We start from the raw sequence: 23,175 nt of genomic DNA on the forward strand, positions 1-23,175 counted from the left end.
CCTTCTCACCAGCCAATTTCAATGTACCCCTTGGGGCTCCTCCAAAATTCCTCTTTGAGGGCAGGGACTGTGTTTTCTATCTCTATATTTATGACAGAGCAGGTGCTGATCTATCTTGGGTGATCAGCAAACGTTTGTTGAGTTGAATGAACGAGTACTCATGACTTGAAATTCTTGACGTAATATTGTGTGTATAACTGAATTACCTGATACTTGAAAAAAGCAAATATATTTGTCATTGGGACTACCTAAAACATCTGGCCCCTCAGAAGAGACGAGCTTTAACATTTTTGAAAAATAATGCTTCTTGAAAGAGACTGTGTTTGAGAGCCTATGAGGTTCTATGGCTCACCTATTATACACCAGCTCTGTGATGACACTACTGTCTGAATAAAGCGTGAATAACATTATTAAAAAGGTAATTTCAGTTGGCAAAGTGTTGAGTCATTTGGATGGGCTCATCATGTATTAAATTGAATTTCTTCTTAGTGTGCAATAATGAAAAGTGTTTAGAGTGATCATATGTGTGAGCACATCCCCCAAACTGCTAGCAAAGTAGCAGGATTTTGTTGCAAGCTGATGGGTCACCAGTTTGAGCAGGGAGATTTTCCAGCTTCAATGACCTCATAATATAGGCATTGTGTTTGAGATTATTATTTCCTGCAATTGTTTTCTAAAGAATAATTTTAAAAATTCAGGTTATACATTGATGCAATTTGTGCGTAAATATACAGTAAACTAGCTAAGCCAAAATAAGAGAACAATAAGAAAACTGGCCAGGAAATCTAGTAAGTACTGTGGAACTAGAAAAAAGAAACAAACAAAATTAGTTGCCTGTAAGTTTTGAGCTAAATGAATGTTTTTAAAAATAACACAATCGAGTTGATATTTAATTTCCTTCAGAATAATCTTCCTGCTTAGAACAGTTTTTACCAGAAGGAAAGATGGTAGGTGATTTTTTTCAATATAGATATCTTCTGATAAATTCCTAAAAAAAATAGGTAAAAATGATTGCGGTGTAGTGAATTTGGTTGGTCTGAAGTTATGTCATTTTCACAAGGATTATAATATTTTCTTTGATGCCAGATCAATACCTTCAGTAGGGAGCAGAAAAAGAGAAAGTGATGGTTGGAGTGGTATTAGTCCATTTGTCTGGGAATACAAAGAAGGGTGAAGACAGATGGATAGAGAAAACCTAATTTATTATAAGGTAACAATAAAGAAAACAAACGCTAAAAGATGGTTTGTTTTTTGGTGAAAGGTATTTGAGGTCAGATATGAATACAGGGTAGTATGAGATTATCTTTTCACCATATTTTCTACCATCCCATTAAGAATGATTGCTGAGGAAAGCAAGGCTTTGAACTGAGTAGAGTGCTGGCTATATGAAAATGTACAAAATGTAGTGCCATACTTTGAAGTCTCATTGGGGAAGTCAGACTCACAAGATGGAAAGACCGCCATGGAGTAATTAATAGCAAACACTTGCTTAATACTTAAACATTTAGAACATAGTTTTATGTGCCATTTTGTAAATTTAAAAACTTAATTTGTAGATTTCATTCTTCTTTTGGGACTTTCTCTGGATTTACCTTTGGAAGATGGCAATAACTCTGGGATTGTGATTACTTCTTAGCTTTACTTCAATGTTCTCAAACTTTCTTACGCCTTCTGTTCCCTGATCCTTCTAACTTCTTTTAGGATCCAGTACCCCAACATTACCTCAATGGGATGTTGTCCTCTGAATATGCAAAGTGATTTTCTTATTCCGATTTCCAAAATTGTAAAGTACCTGGTTCATTATGGAAATAAAACAGATCCTGAAATTTCTATGATAGAATTGACTGTGAATGTGTTTATCTTGTTGTCAGATCACGTGACCTGACTTCTAGTTAAGAAAATCAGGTCACTGTATCTACTTGTGGTCTCCTTATCAATCATTTAGACACTGAAGCATTTAACTGACTTCTAACTTTTCTGTTATTTATATTCTGAAATTATACCTTCCAAGGGATCCTTATTGTCAAATCCAGTGGTCTTCTTTCCTCCTTCTCTTTGTTTTCTTTAACTGCTCTTTAGTTCTACACATTGGTCTTTCTTCTTGAAATGTCTGGGATCCTAGAGACCTAGGAATTTAGTTCTCTTCCTTTGTATCGTATTTTCCTTTGTCTCCTTTCATGAATCCTCTTTTGCCTCTCAATAGGCTCATTCTTTCAAATTTTTAAATCATTTAATTTCTTATGGGCAGCTGGAGACACACAGGTTTCTCTAAACTCAGGAATAGTCTGTTTGCATATCCACCAGCATCCCTTACTTCTATGACTCCTCCAGGCTGAAATTACTGCCTTCCTCCAAGATTTAGTTCCATTCGTACTGGCTTCCAGAAGTTGGCCTTGCCTATGGTAATTTATTTTCCTTTCAATTCTCAGGCATTTTCATCTTCACTACCTCATACTTTCAAAAAACTACGTGTCCATGTCTTACTTCCTAGTTAGCATGCAAAATCTTTAAGGATAAGGGCTGTACATCAGCTTTTGTTTGTCTCTTTGTTTGCTTGGCAGGGGACAAGGAACATAATACTCCACAAATATTTGTTGAAGGAGGGGATCAAGACAGTGGAGTAGGAAGGTCCTGAGCTTACCTCCTCCCACAGACACACCAAAACTGACAAATACGTATAGGACAGCAATCTCTGAGGATGAACTAACTGAAGGCTAACAGAACAGACCTTACACAAGTGAGGATATAAAGCAAAAACCACACTGAGATGGGCAGAAGAGGTGGAGACGCAGTCCAGTCAGGACCCACAGCCTGTGACCCACAGCAGTGACCCACAAACGGAGGGATATCGTAACCATGGAGGCCTTGAGGAACAAGGGGTCCAAATCCCACATTGGGCTCCTCAGCTCAGAGAACCTGCACTGGGGAGACAAGCACCCCGAATGGCTTTGCAAACCAGCAGGGCTTAGGTCTGCAGAGTCAGAGGGCAGCAGGAAACTGAGACTTTGTTCTTAAAGAGCCCACATACAATCTCACTCACTCTGAGTTCCAGTGCAATGGCGACAGTTTGAAAAGCCCCTGGGTATCATGTGAAGGAGAGCCATTGACTAATTTTAAGGCATGTGCTGGAGAGGCAGGGATCTGTTAGAACATTCTTCAGAGACAGAAGGATTGGTGGGCACCATTTTCTTGTCACTTCCCTTCCACCCAGCTGGCTCAGCACTGGTGGGTGCCATTTCTGACACTGTCCACCTCTTGTGCTAGCACCAGCGTTCCCCTACGGACTCACCTTACCCGACCTGCCCAACCCAGCTCAGCACTCCTCCCATGTGGCACGCCACCCTCCCTAGCAGCTCTCAAGCAGCTCCTCTTGCCCCACCACACCTTGTGGGAGGTCCTGGCCAGCATCAGTGGTCCCTCCAAGTGCCCCCATACAGGGGGGCCCAGGCTTGCACACTAGCGTGCCTTCAACAGTCACAACTGGACCTTGTAGCCAGACACAGTGGAGGCCGGCCCTGCCCTCCAGCAGGCCCAGGGGTGTAAAGTTGGGCAGGTGTGCAGGGGACCAAACTCACACAACAGTGTGCCTGTAGCAGCTGCAGCCAGGTATCTTAGCCAGACAGGCTCAGGGCCAGCCGCACTTAATAGCATGTGTGTAGCAGCCCTACCAGGGGCTAGCATACAGTCACAGCAGGGCAAAGCCTCATACAACAGCAAGTCCTCACCAATCGTGATCCAGCCACAATAGGAGGGTACACGTAGCTCACACAAGAAACACCTTTGGGACACTGGCTCAGTTGGCCAAGAGACTCACTTCAGATTTAAAGTCATACAAAGACTGGTAGCAAAGGAATGGAAAAAAATATTTCATGAAAATGGAAATGAAAAGAAAGGTGTGGTAGCAATTCCTATATCAAACAAAGACTGTGACAAGAGACAAAGAAGGGCATAAATAATGATTATATGATTACATATAATAATGATTAATAATGATAAAGAGATTATCCAACAAGAGCATATAACTCTTGTAAATATCTATGCACATAACAAAGGGGACCTAAATACATAAAGCAAACATTAACACACATAAAGGGAGAAAATGATGGCAATACATTAACAGTAGGGGGTTTTAACACCCACTTACATCAGTGGATAGACCATCCAGACAGAAAATCAATACAGGGGCACCTGGCGGCTCGGTCGGTTAAGTGTCTGATTTCAGCTCAGATCATGATCTCACGGCTAGTGAGTTCAAACTCTACATTGGGTTCTATACTGACAGTTCAGAGCCTGGAGCCTGCTTCGGATTCTGTGTCTTCCTCTCTCTGCCCTTGCGCCAGTCATGCTCTGTCTGTCTCTGTCTCTGTTTTTGTCTCTCAAAAAATACAGAAACATTAAAAAAAATTAAGAAAAAAAAAAAGAAAATCAATACAGAAACATTGCCTTAGATGACACATTAGACCAGATGGACTTACTAGATACATACAGAGCATTCCATCCCATACCAGCAGAATACACATTCTTTTCAAGTGCACACAGAACATTCTCTGGGATAGATCACATGTTAGGCCACAGAACAAATCTTAATACATTTAAGAAGATTTAAAATGGATCGAGCATCTTTTCTAACCATAGTAGAATTAAAGGAGAAATCAATTAGAAGAACATGGAAAAAACACAAACTCTTGGAAGCTAAACGACCTTCTACAAAATAATGAATGGGTCAAGGAAGAAATCAAAAAGGGAATAAAAAGATACCTTGAGACAAATGAAAATGGAACCACAACAGCTAAAATCTATGGGACATAACAAAAGCAGCTCTGAGAGGGAAGTTCATAGTGACAAAGGCCTAGCTCAACAAACAAGAAAATTCCCAAATGAACAACTTTATACCTAAAGAAACTAGAAAAAAGGAACAAAACCCAAGTCAGTTGTAGGAAGGAAATAATAAAGGCTAGAGCAGAAGTAAATGAAATAGAGATTAAAAAATACCTAAAGAAATCAATGAAAATAAGAGCTGGTTCTTTAACAAAAATAGATAAAATTAATATACCCTTAGTTAGACTCATCAAGAAAAAAGAGAGGGCTAGGGCACCTGGGTGGCTCAGTCAGTTAACTGTCCAGCTTCAGCTCAGGTCATGATCTCATGGTCTGTGAGTTTGAGCCCCATGTCGGGCTCGGTGCTGACAGCTCAGAGCCTAGAGCCTGCTTTAGAATCCCACAGAAGGATTCTGTGTCTCCCTCTCTCTGCCCTTCCCTGGCTCGCATTCTGTCTCTCTTCTCTCTCTCTCTCAAAAATAAATCAACATTAAAAATTAAAAAAAAAAAAAAAGAAAAAAAAAGAAAAAAGATTGCCTAAATAAAGAAAATTGGAAATGAAAGAGGAGAAGTACAACAGATACCACAGAAATACAGGATCATAAGAGACTTCCACAAAAATTACATGTCAACAAATGAAACAACCTAGGAGATATAGATAAATTCCTAGAAACACACAACCTCCCAAGACTGAATTAAAAAGAAATAGAAAATCTGAACAGACTGATAACTACTAATAAAACTGAATCTGGGGCGCCTGGGTGGCGCAGTCGGTTAAGCGTCCGACTTCAGCCAGGTCACGATCTCGCGGTCCGTGAGTTCGAGCCCCGCGTCGGGCTCTGGGCTGAGGGCTCAGAGCCTAGAGCCTGTTTCCGATTCTGTGTCTCCCTCTCTCTCTGCCCCTCCCCCATTCATGCTCTGTCTCTGTCCCAAAAATAAATAAAAAACGTTGAAAAAAAATTAAAAAAAAAAAAAAAGGAAACTCCCAACAAAAAGAAGTCTAGGACCAGATAGTTTAACAGGTGAATTTTACCAAACATTAAAAAAGTGTTAATACCTATCCTTCTCAAAGTATTCCAAAAAATAAAGAAGAATGAAGACTTTCAAACTCATCCTATGTGTCCAGCATTATCCTGACACCAAAAACAAACAAAAACTGCAAATGAGAAAACTACAGACCCACATGTCTGATGAACACAGATGCAAAAGTTGGCAGCAAACAATCTTAAAACTTATATAGAAACACAAATGGTCCTAAAATAAGCAATCTCGAGAAAAAAGAACAAAGCTGGCATTATGACACTTCCAGATTTCTAACTATACTATAAATCTCTAGTAATCAAAACAGTATGTTATCCACACAAAAATAGACCTTTAGATCAATAGAACAGAGAACAGAGGGTCTAGGAATAAACCATGTGTATACACTCAATTAATCTTTGACTAAGGAGGGAAGAATATACTATTGGGGAAAAGATAGTTTTTTCAATAATAAATGGTGTTGGGAAAAATGGACAAATACACAAAAAGAATGAACCTGGACTACTTTCTTTTTTTTTTCTTTTTTTTTTAATGTTGATTTATTTTTGAGAGAGACACAGAGAGAGAGACAGAGCACAAGTGGGGGAGGGGCAGAGAGAGAGGGAGACACAGAATCCGAAGCAGGCTCCAGGCTCTGAGCTGTCAGAGTAGAGCCCGATGCAGGGCTTGAACTCATGAACCATGAGATCATGACCTGAGCCAAAGTCCGACGCTTAACCCACTGAGCCACCCAGGCGCCCCTGAACCTGGACTACTTTCTTATGCCATATACAAAAATAAATTCAAATGGATTAAAGACCTAAATGTTAAGGCTGGAGGCCATACAACTCCTAGAACACCCATGCAGCAAGCTCTTGGACACCAGTCTTAGCAATTATCTGTTTAGGATTTATCTCTTCTGGCCAGGGCAACAAAAGCAAACAAATGAGACTGTACAAAACTAAAAAAAAAAAAAAAAAAATTGCACAGCAAAGAAAACCATCAACATGGTGAAAAATCAACCTGTTGTATGGGAGAAGATATTTACAAATGATGTAATTGATAATGGGTTAATATTCAAAATGTATCAAAGAACAGACACAACTCAATAATAACCAAAAAACCCAACGTAATCAAGTAAGAAATGGGCAGAGGACTTAAATAGACATTTCTCCAAAAAACACCAAATACAGATGGCCAACAGGTACATGATGAGATATGCAACATCAGTGACCATTAGGGAGAGGTAAATCAAAACCACAATGAGATTTCACCTTATACCTGTCTGAATGGCTAGTATCAAAAAGAAAAAAGAAGGAAGGAAAGGAAGTAACTTGTGTTAAGGAGGATGTGGAGAAAAAGGACACTTTGTGCACTATTAGTGGAATGCAAAGTGGTATAGCCACTATGGAGAATAGTATGGAGGTTCCTGACAAAAAATTTAAAAATAGAACTACTATGTGATCCAGCAATTCCACTTCTGGGTATTTATCTGAAGAAAACAAAAATACTAATTTGAAAGATATTTTGTCTCTATGTACATTGTAGCATTATTTACAAAAGTCAAGATACAGATACAATCTGTACAACATCTGTTAACACATGAATGAAGATGTGGTGTGTGTGTGTGTGTGTGTGTATAATATATGTATATACATATATATGTATATATATGTACAATGGGATATTATCAGCCATAAAAAGAATGAAATCTTACCATCTGTGACAAAATGAATGGACGTAGAGGGTATTATGCTAAGTGAAACAAGTCAGAGAAAGACAAATACTGTATGATTTCACTTACATGTGGAATCTAAAACAAAACAAAACAAAGCAGAGAATAATGTGGTCGTTGCCAGAAGGAAAGAGCTAGGAGGGTGGGTGAAGTAGAGGAGGGGGAATAAAAGGTACAAACTTCCAGTTAAAAAATGAATAAGGGGCGCTTGGGTGGCTCAGTCGGGTAAGCGTCCAACTCTTGATTTCAGCTCAGGTCATGATCTCAAAGTTCATGGGTTTCAGTGACAGCCCAGTTGGGATTCTCTCTCTCTCTCTCCCTCTCTCTCTCTCTCTTGCTCTCTCTGCCTCTTCCTGGCTTGCGCATGCACACGCGCACTCTTTCTCAAAATAAATAAATAAACTTAAAAAAAATACACGGGGATGCAATGTACAACATAGAGAATACAGTTAATATTGTAATAACTTTGTATGGTGAGAGATAGTAGCTTAATTTATCCTGGTGTTCACTTAATAATGTATATATGTTGAATCACCAAACTGTACTAATATTATATGGTATATCAATTAGGCTGAACATGTACATCTCATTTAGGTATGCATATTAACATTTTTTTTCTTTTCTCCTTTTCAGCCTCTGATTGTGACTCCGAATTCTGTATTCTTATGATACAAAGGTATCATATGCAACATTTTGGGAAGCCAAAAAAAAAAAAAAAAATTGAAGGCAAAAGCAGGTCTGTATGAGATAGTGGGAATAAATATTTAGAAGGTTGCTACTAAGTGACAGACACTGTGCTTTGCAGGATACCGATTTCTTTCAACAGATTCAAGGAACTGAAATTCAGCCAGGTTTAGTTAATTTACCCAAGGTCCCACAAAAAAGTAAAGAACTGTGCTAAGTTTCAGAACGCCAACTCTGCTTGATTCCAAAGGGCAAGGGAGTTTTTGTGTCGTGAATCGTAATTCTTACAATTGATAGTTTTAAGAATTAAATGACATAATTTCTTTAAAAAGCACTAGGCACAGTAGTTGGCATTTAACAAATGTTGCTCTCTCACATCTGTCTGGAATTGGGTCTACTTGAACAGTGGGAAATTATACTTGTTGGCTGAATTATACTTGTTTCCAACTCTTCTAAGAAATGCTTATGTTTAATTACAGCAATCCTATGTCCTTCCTCATACTGAGGCTAGAAAAAATGCCGGGCAGTATTTCAAATCATGACTATTTCTCCCCCTGATCAGGTAAAGGGATTTCGACGTTGTAGTCAGCAGACAGAGGCTAAATGAACCAATCACTTATTTCTGTAAAACATGCTTTTCTGTGTGTGCCTAGGGTTTTGTTTTCGTTTGGTTTCCCGAAGAACAAACGCTTGTGATTCGTTAGGAACTTTGCGAGGTAAACTACGGGGGTCCCAGTAGCAACTGGGCCTCTGAAGGTTGAAAGCAAGAGGTCTCTGTCTCTCTGCCTCACTTTCTGTCTATCGACGACTCTTTTCTGGGTAAGTCCCCCAGAGCCTGCTACTCTGCACCGAGCAACACCGACCGCATCGCTCCCGCGGAAAGTGGGGCAACACAGGCTCCCTCTGCCTATGGGCAAAAACTTCGTATCCATCTGGGGCGACAAACCATACAAAACGGCCGTCCCAGCTGTGCCGAACTTCAAGGCGGAGGAGTAGCCACAGCTCTTCCGGATTCCTTCCTCTTCAGCCCACTGCACCTGGACGCGGGCGGCTCGCGACTCCCCGGCCCTGACGTCACCGCACCTGGCACCAGCTGGGGTGCCGGGTGGTGAGCCCGGCCGCGGAGGGGGCGGGGCAGGGAGAACGAGGGGGCTCTCGCGAGATTTCCTTCCTCCCGGGTGCAGCTCCCGGCACCTTCCCGGCCTCAGTCGGGTCTCAACCTCAGTCTTCGGTGTCGCGTTCTAGAACAGCGGTTGCTGAGGGGAACCGCGGGAGGCGGGCTCCGGGTTGGAGGCAGCGGCCAGGACGAACCGGCTGGTCCCACCTTTGCTGCGGGAGCGAACCGGGCTGGGAAAGCCGCCGTCTGGGCGGGCGGGGGAGGGCCCTCCCGCCGCGGCGGCTTTGGCGGAGGCCCGGCGCGAGGAGCCGCCGCCGCCGCCGCCTCCTGCTCGCGGGCCGCGCCGACGGGACTGTCCGGGGAACGCCGCGGGCGGATGGAGGCGCCACTTCGCCCCGCCTGAGCTCAGGAGGGAAGGAGCGCAGCGCGGGGCCCGCCTCCCGCCGCAAGTGCGGCCGCGCGATCGGCAGGAGGAGGAGCAGCGGGCGCCGGGCTTCTCCCCGCGGGAGCCCCCAGCATGGGTAAGAGACTCGAGGGCGCTTCCCGTCGCCCGACTGCACCTCCCCAGTTCGGGCAAGCGGTTCCCCTTCTCCGTGTCCGCGGGGAGGAGACGGGGTCAGCCCCTTCGCGGCCGCACCGCACCCTCCCCGTCGCCCCTCCTCGCCCTGCCTTCCACCTTGCTCTTCTCGCGGAGGAATTGGTCGGAGGGCTCATGGGTGCTTTCTCCTGCGCTCCCCTCCCCGCTTCATCCTGCTTTGGGGAAAGGTGAGGGGTTGGGGGGCGGGGGCACCGGGTCCCCTCTCCTCGCCCACTGCCCGGCTAACCTCGGGCCGAACTTCCCTCCCTGCCCCAGCCTTCTCTTTCCCTCCCCCATTCTGGTTGGATGGGGGAGGGTGATGGAAAAACTTGACAAAGTAGCACTTTTAGCTTCTTTATCTTCAGCGAGGCTTTGTATAGATCGGCCTTTTACTAGGTTTTCCGTTTGTTGTTGTTACGAGAGGTAATTTTTCCCTCCGCTGAAACTTGCAAGGGATGCCTCAAGGACAGGGAAACTTGACTTACTTACTTTGTTTTCACGTAGGCAAGTGTATTGGCACTTAAATATTAAATCTCATCCTGAGGACTGGGTTAGGGTTTGATGAGGTTTCAGTGTTGAACCCTTTGAGAAGCTGTTTCCTGTTTGGAGTTAGACTTCCTTGCGAGAGGAGAGAAAAGTACACGGCCTTATATGTTATTTACTGTGTGCTTTAAAGTTTTGTTAGGAGCTAGCAAAAGCAGACTGTGTTGCAGCCTAGTTTGAAACGGAGTTTTGTTAAGTAGTATAACAATTCTTTTGATAACAAATTTCGGTGTGGGGTAGGCACTCTCTCAATCCTTTAAAAATTAAAAGCAATTTAAAAGAAGTGTCTGTACTGTTATAAATGTGTGCCATTATAAAGCATACATTTGTGCCACCAAAAAGCATAAGCATGTTCTGTAAGAATAATCCCAATTTTGGATTTATAGAGTAAATCAGGAGGATTCTATCCTTTTTTTGTAGTTGAGAGTTGGTACTCTTCATATCAACACACTGTTAACTGAAATTAATAATTCATGCAACTAACAAATGATTTAGAAGCAGGACAAATACAGACTACTGCTGATGTGGCACCTTCTGCCCACACATTGTTTTGTCGGAATGCTTTAAGCATAGTGTTTACAGGTCCTCGCTTAGCTCTTCTGTATTTTGCTAGACTTTCTCCTTTTATGTTCTTTCAGGTAACTTTTTGTACAGAAAGTGCTCTTAAACCTCCAAAGAGTAAAACCTTTGCTGTTTGGAACTTACAAATGAGATTATTTCCAATTAATTAGTTGAGTGTAACTGAGTTTTTGAGGGTTTATTCCTTTAAGCGTCAAATTATAAAACCACTGAAACCGATTTGGATGACATTTATACTAAAATAGGTAATTCTTTTTTGTCTTAAATAGGGTGCAGAGTGTAATTAAACCTCTTGATGACCAAGGGTCATCATTTGTGACCATCAGTTACTGTGATGCCTTGAGGATCTGCTGGATTGTATACAGGACTTTTGATCAGATTCCTTTGCATTTTGAAGTTATTTAAATACATATTTTTCTGCTTTGCTATTGGATGTGCTTGTTACTGTGCCCTCTTCACCCTCAGTTCTCTAACTCTCTATGTAATTCTGCATACAGGAAAAATAAGTCTACCCTTAGTGTGTGAGATGTTCTCTTCAGGAAAATTAATGTTAGAACTTTGGCTTTGGAGTTACTAATTATCCAGAGTCCTTTTCTTAGTGACTTCTCTGCTGTGTTCTGGTTAGGCAAGTTGCTGCATTATCTAGGTAAAGTGTGGTATTTGTGTGCTTTCGACTACTCAGAATGTGTTTTGCAGGTTGATTACTTGGGGGCATTTGTAGTTAATTTTTAAAAGGTATTTGTCAGACATTTCCATATGAACGTGTACTTTAAATTTATCAGTCATGTAAAAATTCATATTAAAGTTATCCAAATCATTTAAAAGGAGTTTCCTTTATAATATAAACCTCATTTGTTTGGTTTTGTTGTCAGCAGTCTTTATTCCTTATGATTTAAGATGGTAGCTTAAAATATTTTATGTATTTTTATATATTTTATCTGATGTGTCACAAAATGAAAAATCTCTAATTTCATTGTTTTGAAATAAATTGGATACGCATTAAGTGACGGTTCCTACCATCTGTACTATTTAGGTAGTATAGCGAGAGAATTAAAGAGCATGGCTCTCTGGCTCTCCGCTGCGACAGCTTAAGGTCAAATCCTGGCTCTTCCACCTTTTAGCTGTTGTAACTGAGCAAGTTACTTAACCTGTCTGTGCTTCAGTTTCTTACTCTAAAAATGGGGTAAAAATAACCTTGCAGATGGTAATGGGGATTGGATGAACTAATACTTGTAAATTGTTTGGAACAGAGCCAGTGCTGATTCTTGTTATTTTCATTTTCAAATGATTTCCCTAATTCTTGTACCAGTTTATAAAGACAATTCTCAATTTTTGACCTTTGTTAAAAGGTGCGTATTGCATTTAAAGGAAGAGTGAGATAAGATAGATGATTTTGTAGTAATGCAGAAATTAATTTTTTTTCAGAAGTTTAATTTTGTGTAATAGGTCTTTATAACATTTATGTAGGAATTTACGGGTTTTTTTTCCGGTGTTGATTATACTTTGAAAAAGTCCATTATTGGGAGTAAGTTTAGTAGTTCAGGAGAAAGTATATGGGATGAATAGTAGGAGAGACTAGTAGTTTCTTTGAATTTTATGTTAAGCTTTTATGTGTTTAGTTTCTACATTTATTAAATATAGAAGAATACTTAACATAAAGAAATTTGAGGTATTCTGTGTGAAAGAATTTGGGGAGAGTTTAGAGAAATAGAAAGGTAAAACTTTTCTTACTCCAGAAGTACAGATCTGCATCTTAGAGGGGGAGTAAGACAGAAAGCAAGTGGCATAAAGTGTTAGTTACTATGTGTGAATTTTTATTTTTGAAAAAGTAAGTGGATTTTAAGGATTGAATTTCTGTTACTTTTAGGTAAGGTTCTGAACTTCTTAGTTTACATTATTTTTTTAAGCTCATATATGATTATTCAACATGTTTAAATAATGAGGCAGTTTTAATGGACGGGAATAGGCAGTTGGTTTAGAGATGATAAATGCACTTTTATAATAGAGTGATTTATTTCCTTATTTTGTTGCGCTGTTTGGAGAAAATCTTGATTTATGCAGATAAGTAGTGGCAAATGGAAATTGCCTGCTAAAGGCTCACCTTTCAGTCTCAGGATTTACTTTAATTAAACTAATCCAGAGGATGAAACGGGAATATTAGAACTTTTTTGTTTCGAAGTTCGATCACTAGCAAAACTAGTAATAAGTTGTATTCCTTAACTAGTAAGTACTTGTGATTAGATTTTTCTAAGTGTTTCAAACTTTGAATAGCTATAGTTCCAAAAAATCCCATTAAGGGTGGAAATTCACATTGGTATTTTAAATTCACATTGATATTGATATTCACATTGTCATATATTTTTCTAAATTGGGGATTGGCAAAGTAAAACGATGTCACATTAACTTAATAAGATCTAAATTTTAAGGCATTTGAGTTAAAAACAAAGTTATAAAACATGAAGTGCATTCCACTTGCCAATCAAAAATAAATCCAAGTTTTTATTTACATGTAATCCAGATCTGTGATTTTTTTTTTCCTCCTCTTATTTGTCACGGAATATCCTTCTCTATTAAATGTATTTTAATTGCAAATTGAGCCATGTGATATATCACATAAATAAAAGAAAGGATAAGAACCATATTATTATTTCAATAGATGCAGGAAAAGCATTTGACAAAGTACAACATCTATTCCTGATAAAAACTCTCAACAAAGCAGGTTTAGAGGGAACATACTTGAACGTAATAAAAGCCATCTATGAAAAACCACAGCTAACATTATCCTTAATGGGGAAACATTGAGAGCTTTTCCCCTAAGGTCAGGCACAAGACAAGGAAGGATGTCCACTCTCACCACTTTCATTCAACATAGTACTAGAAATCATAGCCACAATAGTCACACAATGAAAAGAAATAAAAGGCATCCAGGTCTGTAAAAGTCACAGGATACAAAATCAATGTACAGAAATCTGTTGCATTTTTATATACCAGTAATGAAGCAGCAAAAAGAGAAAATAAGGAAACAGTCCCATTTATAATTACACCCAAAATAAAAAGATCCCTAGGAATGAACCTAACCAAAGAGATGAAAGACCTGTAGTCTGAAAACTGTAAGAACCTAGTGAAAGAAATTGAAGATGACACAAAGAAATGGAAAGACATTTCACACTCATGGATTGAAAGAACAAATACTGTTAAATTGCCTGTACCCAAAGCAGTCTACACATTTAATGCAATCCCTATCCAAATACCAACAGCATTTTTCACAGAATTAGAACAAACAGTCCTAAAGTATGTATGGAACTACAAAAGACTCTGAATAGCCAAAAGTAATCTTGAAAAGGAAAAGCAAAGCTCGAGTCATTACAATTTTGGGCTTCAAGTTATATTTTAAAGCTGTAATAATCAAAACAGTATGGTACTGGCACAAAAATAGACATGTAGATCACTGGAGCAGAATAGAAAATCCAGAAATAAATCTACAATTATATGGTCAATTAACCTTTGACAAAGAAAGAAAGGATATCCAGTAGGAAAAAGTCTCTTCAACAAATGGTGTTGGGAAAAGTGGACAGCAACCTGCAAAAGAATGAAACTGGACCACTTTCTCACACTATACACAGAACTAAATTCAGAATGGTTAAAGACCTAAATGTGAGACCTAAAACCATAAAAATCCTAGAAAAGAACATAGGCAGTAACTTCTTTGACATCGGCCATAGCAAAGTCTTCCCAGATATGTCTCCCGAGGCAAGAGAAACAAAAGCAAAACTAAACTGTTGGGGCTACATCAAAATAAAAAGCTTCTGCACGGCAAAGGAAACAGTTAATCAGACCTAAAGGCAGCCTAAGAATTGGAGAAGATATTTGCAAATAATATATCTGATAAAGGGTTAGTATCCAAAATATATAAAGAACTTCTACAACTCATCACCCCAAAAATGAATAATCCAATTGACAAGTGGGCAGAAGACATGAATAGACATTTCTTCCAGAGAAGACATACAGATAGCCAGTAGGCACATGAACAGATTCTCACCATCACTTACCATCAGGTGAATGCAAATCAAAACTGCAGTGAGGTATCACCTCATACCTGTCAGAATGGCTAAAATCATCAACACAAGAAACAACAGGTGTTGGCAAGGATGTGGCGAAAAAGGAGCACTCATGCACTGTTGGTGGGAATGCAAACTGGTGCAGTCACTCTGGAAAACAGTTCAAAAGGTTAAAAGTAGAACTATCTTATGATCCAGTATTTGTACCATTAGTTATTTACCCAGAGAATACAAGAATACTAATTCAAAGGGATGCATGCACCCTATGTTTATAGCAGCATTATTCATAATAGCCAGGATGTGGATACAGCCCAAGTGTCCATTAGCTGATGAATGGATAAAGAAGATGTGGTGTGTGTATATGTGTGTGCGTGTGTGTACACATATGTGTGGAATATTATAGTGGAATGTTAAGCTGTAAAAAGATGAAATCTTGCCATTTGCAGTGACATGGATAGAGCTACAGAGTATAATGCTAAGTGAAATAAGTCAGAGAAAGACAAAAACCGTATGATTTCACTCATATATGGCATTTAAGAAACAAATAAGCAAAGGGAAAAAAATAAGAGGGACAAAGCAAGAAACAGACTCTTAATTATAGAGAACAAACTGATGGTTGCCAGAGGGGAGGTGGGTAGGGATGGGTGAAATAGGCTATGGGGATTAAAGAAACACACTTGTTATGATGAACACCAGGCGTTGTATGGAAGTGTTGAATCACTGTATTGTACACCTGAAACATATGATACTGTTAACTAGAATTAAAATAAAAACATAAAATGTTTTTTTTTTTTTTTAATTTTTTTTTCAACGTTTTATTTATTTTTGGGACAGAGAGAGACAGAGCATGAACGGGGGAGGGGCAGAGAGAGAGAGGGAGACACAGAATCCGAAACAGGCTCCAGGCTCTGAGCCATCAGCCCAGAGCCCGACGCGGGGCTCGAACTCACAGACCACGAGATCGTGACCTGGCTGAAGTCGGACGCTTAACCGACTGGGCCACCCAGGCGCCCCTAAATGAGCATTTCAAGTATAAATTTCTTTCTAGGAACTGCTTTAGCTACATCCCACAAATTTTGATACATTGTACGTTCCTTTACATTGGGATCAAAATATTTTATAATTATCCTTCAGGCTTCTTTATTTTTAAAGATTTGGTTTTTTTTCAACCTTTATTTATTTTTTGGGACAGAGAGAGACAGAGCATGAATGGGGGAGGGGCAGAGAGAGAGGGAGACACAGAATTGGAAACAGGCTCCAGGCTCCGAGCCATCAGCCCAGAGCCCGATGCGGGGCTCGAACTCATGGACCGCGAAATCGTGACCTGGCTGAAGTCGGACGCTTAACCGACTGCGCCACCCAGGCGCCCCTAAAATGTATTTTAAGTATGGTAAATGTTTGTCATGGGAAGGGCTTGAATGTAGGCAAAGAAGGGTGTAATGATTCTTGATTCGGGTGAGAAGAGAACAAAGCTGCAGTTCTACTTCCTAGGTAAACTGGTGAAGCAAGGTATTAAAGATCTGAAATTGTTCAGTTTGTGTTCAGAAGAGAAAGGGCAAATAAAATCTAATATGTTGTGATTGAAATTAGGCAGATTAGGTAATTGTTATGATGGATCTGTGACTTGCTTATCTGTAGGATTTGATATCTAACTACTAGGTAGATTGACCTAAATCAAGATATATAGGTCTTTCTACACGGAAGAGAGGCCAAAATACTGGTGTGGGGAATCTGGATAGAGATCCATAAACGTCTGTAGTCAGCCTGTCGGCATGAGCGATATGTAAAAGGCGGTGTGTATAGATAAATAGAGTGGCCCAGCTTGGTGTGGGAGTGGGATGTTGGTTGGTAGCAGGCACTAGGTAGAGGTTCAGACTGACATCTTGTGGGAAAAGGGAGGAAATGGGGTTTGGCAGTAGTCTTTGAAGTCCTAGCCACAGGGAAACAATCAGATAGCGTCTAGATTTTTATGAGAGACAAGGCAGGTATTTTTTCCCAGGAACAAAACCAAACTTGGTTATGGGAATTGTGTAGGATGAGCCAAGCAGTAATACTGAGCTCCTAAGCTATAGATGTTATATATTTTCTGTCTTGAGAGTATATTAGTAGCCTGCATTAGTTCCTGGATCTGTAAGTGGCCTTGGATAATGGGGTGATGTGAGATTCTCTGTCTAAATACTTGAGAGGATATTTCCTGGTCACAGTCTTTCTCTTTTACTTGGTCTTCTTGGTCTTCTTTCTCTTTACTTGGTCCTAGGGATTTGATGTATCTGCCTTTTCTTTGCTGTTTTTCACCCCAATGCAAAGCAGATAACAGTTTCAGTTTACCCTTCTATTTCAGAAACAAGAACACAATCCTTAATAAGTTGAGTAGTTGTAACTACCAATATGTAATATTAAACAGGCAAGTAAGAAGAAATTTGAAAGTGCCACTAATTATTGGTTTCTTGGTTTCTTTCACTGAATTAAAGTTAGGCTATTTATTAGAAAGACTTGTTTGTTTTTGGTTTTGATTTTTGTTTGATTTGTAGCCCTTTTCACTGCTCCCACCATACTCTCCCTCCCTTTCCTCCAGCTTTTTTTAGGTTAATGTTAGATGTTTAGACACAGAGTCATTTATTACCATTGTTAGGCAGATAAAATTCCTTTCATAATCCTACTAGGGCTTCTCTGACCCAAAACTGTGTTATAATACAGTTGACCCTTGAACACCTCTGGTAAGGGGTACTGAGCGCCCCCCCCATCTCTAAAGTTGAAAATTGAGCATAACTTTGACTCCCCCAAAACGTAGCTAATAGCCTACTTTTGGCCAGAAGCCTTACCAATAAACAGTGGATTAACACATATTTTGTATGTTACATGTATTATTTACTGTAGTCTTACAATAAAGTAAGCTAGAGAAAGAAAGTCAAATGTGGGGGCACCTGGCTGGCTCAGTTGGTAGAGCCTGTGACTCTTGATCTTGGGGTCATGAGTTCAAGCTACACTTTGGGTTAGAGCTTATTTAAAAAAGAAGGGAGAGAAAATACATTTGCAGTATTATAGTGTATTTATTAAAAAAAAAGAAAAGAAATCTGTGTATAAATGGACCTGAGTAGTTCAAACCTGTTTTCAAGAGTCTATTTTACTTTGTTTTCCAGTCAGAACTCTGGTTTTAGCTCCAAGTGAAGTAGGCATTTTGGACTAAATTTGACATTGTTTCTTTTTTGTATTTTGGATTTTTGTTTGTTTCTGAAGGTCTCAGGTATCTGGATGTTCTGCTTTCTTAACTGGTTTCTTCAATCGAAAGTATATTTACTAGTTTTTTGCACTTAGGGAAACTTTTACTCTAAAAAGAAACTGCTTTTTTAAAAATTCATTGTTCTAAATTGAGATCCAGCTTAAGATGTTGATCTGTTACAGATATGGCAGTGTTACAGATGCTTTCTTTGCTAGAACCTATTTATACGGTATCAGTCCTTTTCAGTACCTCTAGGAGACTTGGATTTTATAATCTTTCACATTTTGTATCTGTTCTTAAATTTCCCATCATGATCCCATTCTCTTTCTCAACTAATTTACAAAGACAGAGATGACTCATATGGGATCCTAAATTCTAGTATCTGTTTTAGTGTCATGTAGCTCAGGTTCTTTTTAATGATTCCGTGTCCAGGCAATTAATTCCAAGAGAGTGACTGTGTGGCATCTAATCACTGGGAGTTTCTAGTAGGAAGATACTTTAGTATGGTAACAGTAACAAGTAGTTACCACCAAGATTAAGAGACATGCTGTGTTGCAAGGTCTTATGGTCAAGGAAAGGAGCTGTATGTGAAAGCTTAATCAAGAAGTATTTGCCTTAATGTGAGGATTGTAATTGATGTCATGCGATGCACTAGGGAGAGTAGGACAGATATATATTTTGGTGCCTCAGGTAGTTTATAGCAGTGTTACGGATTGGGCATATTATTAGAATCCCCTAGACTAAAAAAAAAAAAAGAAAAAAATTCATAGCCTCTGGAGATTCTAACATAAATAAATGCTCCTGCCTCTTCCTCCCTCCTGGTTGATGAGTGTCATGAATGTTTTGAGATGGCTTATAGTGTTATGATAGGAATAAGACTTAACATAATAGGAATAAAATTTAACATGTGAATCATTACAAATCTAAACAAGAGAAGGAGTGTAGTTCATTAAGATGTATTCCAATGTCAGAAATGTTAAAATGTAAATAGAGAAGCATGAGGAAGATCAGTTGGAAGGCAAGTGGGATTTGTTCATCTCTCATTAGTTTGACCAGTGACATAGTAAGGACTTGGCAGTAGCCAAGCTAATTTTTTTTTTCTATTCCTGGTGCTGAGTTTTCAGAGTGAAGCATGTCTTCATTTTAACTGATATCTTTAAGATTCTTTTACCTGAAAAATTAAAACTGCCTTAACATTGTTAGTATCTATCAGTGCCCTAGTACTGAGGCCCGAAATTTACTATGAGTGAAATTTCTAGAGCATTTATCATGATTATTGTAATAATCAAGTGCCAAATTGTTTGCTTGGATTTTAAGTGTAGAAGTTAGTATATTTGTAAAATTGAGACCTATAGTCTTGGCTAGAGTATAATGTTTTCAGGAAACATTGAAGTTGATCTTTCAAATGTATTCTCTCCTACATGGCTTTTTTTTTTTTTTTTCTTATTCTTTAGAGTAGAAACAACAAACTTCAAGTTATTTAGCAATGTATTCTCCTAATATCAAAGTTTTGTTAGATTTCAAAATTCCTTCTTTGCTGAAGCAGGTTTCCCTCTTTCATTTTGCCTTGCTGTTTTGGAGAGAGAGAGAGAGTGTGTGTGTGTGTGTGTGTGTGTGTGTGTGTGTGTGTATAAATAAGATGGAGACTCCATTTTTACTTAACTATTAGTTAGACCATTCTTAGCAAACACATTTTATGAAGCAGTTAAAACAATTTTGCCTTAAATGATGAAAATAAATCTGTTGAAAGTTTAGAATTTCAGAATGAATATCAAATGGAAGTGTAAAGGTGATATTTTAGACCCCAAGGTAACCCCTTTCCCATAAACATTTCCTGAATTTCTTATATTCTTTATATTTTATAAAACCCAATTGAATTTATAGCTAGAATGTCATAGTTTAAAGCCTGAATAAAAACTCCTTTGTTATTTTCTTCATTTCATATGTAATGAATGACCATACTTGCCTCATCACTTTTATTTTACTAAAAAAAATTTATCACCTTTAATAACTGGCAGAAAATTATGAGTCTGCTGTATATCCACTAAATCTATGATTCAGCAATACTTTAATTTGGAATAATAGGGGAGAGGGATCCAGCCAGTCTAAAGAATAATACAAATTTAAGTATGGTATATTGAAGTATGTCCACCTAAACCAGACTAACAAAATCTGACTAGTGGAGCTACTGTTTCAAGTTGGTATGAGGTCTAACTTGTTTTTTAGAAATAAACCCTTTAGGGGTGCCTGGCTGGCTCAGTTGGTGGTGTGCAATTATTGATCTCCAGTGAGTATGAGCCCCACTGTTGGGTATAGAGATTACTTAAAATCTTAAAAAAACCCAAAAAACAAACAAAAAATCCCTCTTTAATCCTTTCTATATGACTCATTTTATTTTATTTTATTTTATTTTTTTAATTTTTTTTTTCAACATTTATTTATTTTTGGGACAGAGAGAGACAGAGCATGAACGGGGGAGGGGCAGAGAGAGAGGGAGACACAGAATCGGAAACAGGCTCCAGGCTCTGAGCCATCAGCCCAGAGCCTGACGCGGGGCTCGAACTCCCGGACCGCGAGATCGTGACCTGGCTGAAGTCGGACGCTTAACCGACTGTGCCACCCAGGCGCCCCTATATGACTCATTTTAATAGAGAAGTCAGTAATGTCAGATATTAAGCATCTTGTCAGGTGGGCATCTGTGTTGCATTGATGTTACATTCTCCTAGTAAGTAAAGGGAAGATTATCTGTTTTGTAAATCAGAGACATTTCCATATGAGTCTTCACATGTTAAACAAATGTAGGCATAAAGGCTTAATTTGCTCAAAATTTGTTTAAAATAACTTGAACAGGGCACCTGGGTGGCTCAGTTGGTGGGGCGTTCAACTCTTGATTTTGGCTCAAGATCCCAGGGTTGTGGGATCAAGCCCCACCTTGGGCTCCATGCTGAGTATGGAGCCTGCTTAAGATTCTCTGTCTCTCCCCTGTTCCTCTTCTCTGCTTGCACGCTCTCTCTCTAAACATAAATAAAATAACTTGGACAGTGTTGATTGAACTATAAAATTATACCATTTTAAATGAGTGTTGTGAAGCAAGTATACATATGTTCTTTGGGGCATACTAACCTGATAAATTACATATATAATTAAAAGTTTCCTAATGTGTTAAAAAATAAAGAGGAACAGATGAAATTAATTTTAATATTTTGGCTATGTTGGCTTAAGGAAAATAGTTATTTCAGTGTATATTCAGTATAAAAAGTTATTAATGAGATAGTTTACATTTTTTTTCCTGTCTTTGAGATCTGTTGTGTATTTTACATTAATATAACATGTTAATTTGGATTAGCCACAATTCAAGTGCCCAGTAATCTCATGTGTCAGGTGTTACCAGCTGAACAGTACAGTTTTAGGATGTAAGCCTTTACGTTTGTTGTGAATCTAATGAAAGTATAAAAATATTTTAAAATTATTATACAATTACAAATTATCACATAAGGAATTGTACTCTTTTAGAGTTTCTTAATGATAAACCACTTTTGGTCTTACCTGATTAATTTTATATTAGATACGAGTGATAATCTGTTGTAATTAGATAACAAATATATTTTCTCATGGAAAAAAGACTTAGTTTAGTAGCATGTAATAGGCCTGAAGTTTGTTTCATTCTGCTTTCTTTTGTTTTGTTTTGTTTTTAATTTTTTTGACGTTTATTTTTGAGAGAGACAGAGCATTACTGGGGGAGGAGCAGAGAGAGTGGGAGACATGGAATCCAAAACAGGCTCCAGGCTCTGAGCTGTCAGCACAGAACCCGACGCAGGCTCTAACTCAGGAGCCATGAGATCATGACCTGAGCCGAAGTCGGACACCCAACCGACTGAGCCACCCAGGCGCCCCTCATTCTGCTTTCTAAATGAAATACGGTTTTTGGCACTTGGCCTACTGGTATAATAGAGAAATTGAAGCTTTGCAACCACATTTGGATTGTTATTTGAAAGTATAGTTTGGCCTAGTAGTTAGCAGTTCTTTCATTTTATAATGCTTAACTTTGGAGATAAGATTTAAGAGTGGTATTTCACAAATACATGAATACTGTTGGTCAAGACCACAAAAGAATAACAGAAATAATAATTGGTGATGTAATATGTTCCTAGTTGATATGGGAATACATGTCAGGAGCCTGTCAGTTTTAAACGTGTAAAATTTTGCACGAACCTTTATAATGGAATTGTTTTCGGTACAGGATCTATATTTTTTATTGGATTTTCAGTGCATTCTGAAAAAAGTTCTCAAGGAGATTCTTAAATGGCTATTCTATGATTTCCACATTTTAACATTTCTGGTTCTTTGTAATCAGTGCTATCCCACACTAATTGCTTTTGCTCAGAACAATAATAATTATAATTCTGTCTTGTCAGTAAATACTTTGGTTTAAATTAGATATTTTAAAAAAAAAATTTTTTTTTCAACGTTTATTTATTTTTGGGACAGAGAGAGACAGAGCATGAACGGGGGGAGGGGCAGAGAGAGAGGGAGACGCAGAATCGGAAACAGGCTCCAGGCTCTGAGCCATCAGCCCAGAGCCTGACGCGGGGCTCAAACTCCTGGACCGCGAGATCGTGACCTGGCTGAAGTCGGATGCTTAACCGACTGCGCCACCCAGGCGCCCCCAGTAAATTAGATATTTTTTGAGGTCTTGTATACCAGCACTGACAGAAGCATTCAAAATAAAAAGGTGGACAAGATCCTTGCCCTGGGTTGTTTAACAATTAATGGGGAGATTGCAGTATATTGTAATGGCTGTTAACGTTTAGTGAATATTTATTA

General features: G+C 39.0%; 1 protein-coding gene across 1 annotated transcript in view; it reads left to right on the forward strand.

Moving 5' to 3' along the window:
- The first annotated feature begins 9,404 nt into the window (after window positions 1-9,404).
- The window catches only part of LOC122489601 (CD2 associated protein), a 142,919-nt gene continuing 129,148 nt past the window's right edge, over window positions 9,405-23,175 (forward strand). Inside the window, exon 1 of the mRNA XM_043591610.1 lies at window positions 9,405-9,895. Within this exon, the coding sequence (XP_043447545.1) occupies window positions 9,892-9,895 (4 nt within the window). The 5' untranslated portion in view covers window positions 9,405-9,891. The remainder of the gene's footprint in view (window positions 9,896-23,175) is intronic.

Source organism: Prionailurus bengalensis, chromosome B2 (genome assembly GCF_016509475.1).
Source record: "Prionailurus bengalensis isolate Pbe53 chromosome B2, Fcat_Pben_1.1_paternal_pri, whole genome shotgun sequence".
NCBI lineage: Eukaryota > Metazoa > Chordata > Mammalia > Carnivora > Felidae > Prionailurus > Prionailurus bengalensis.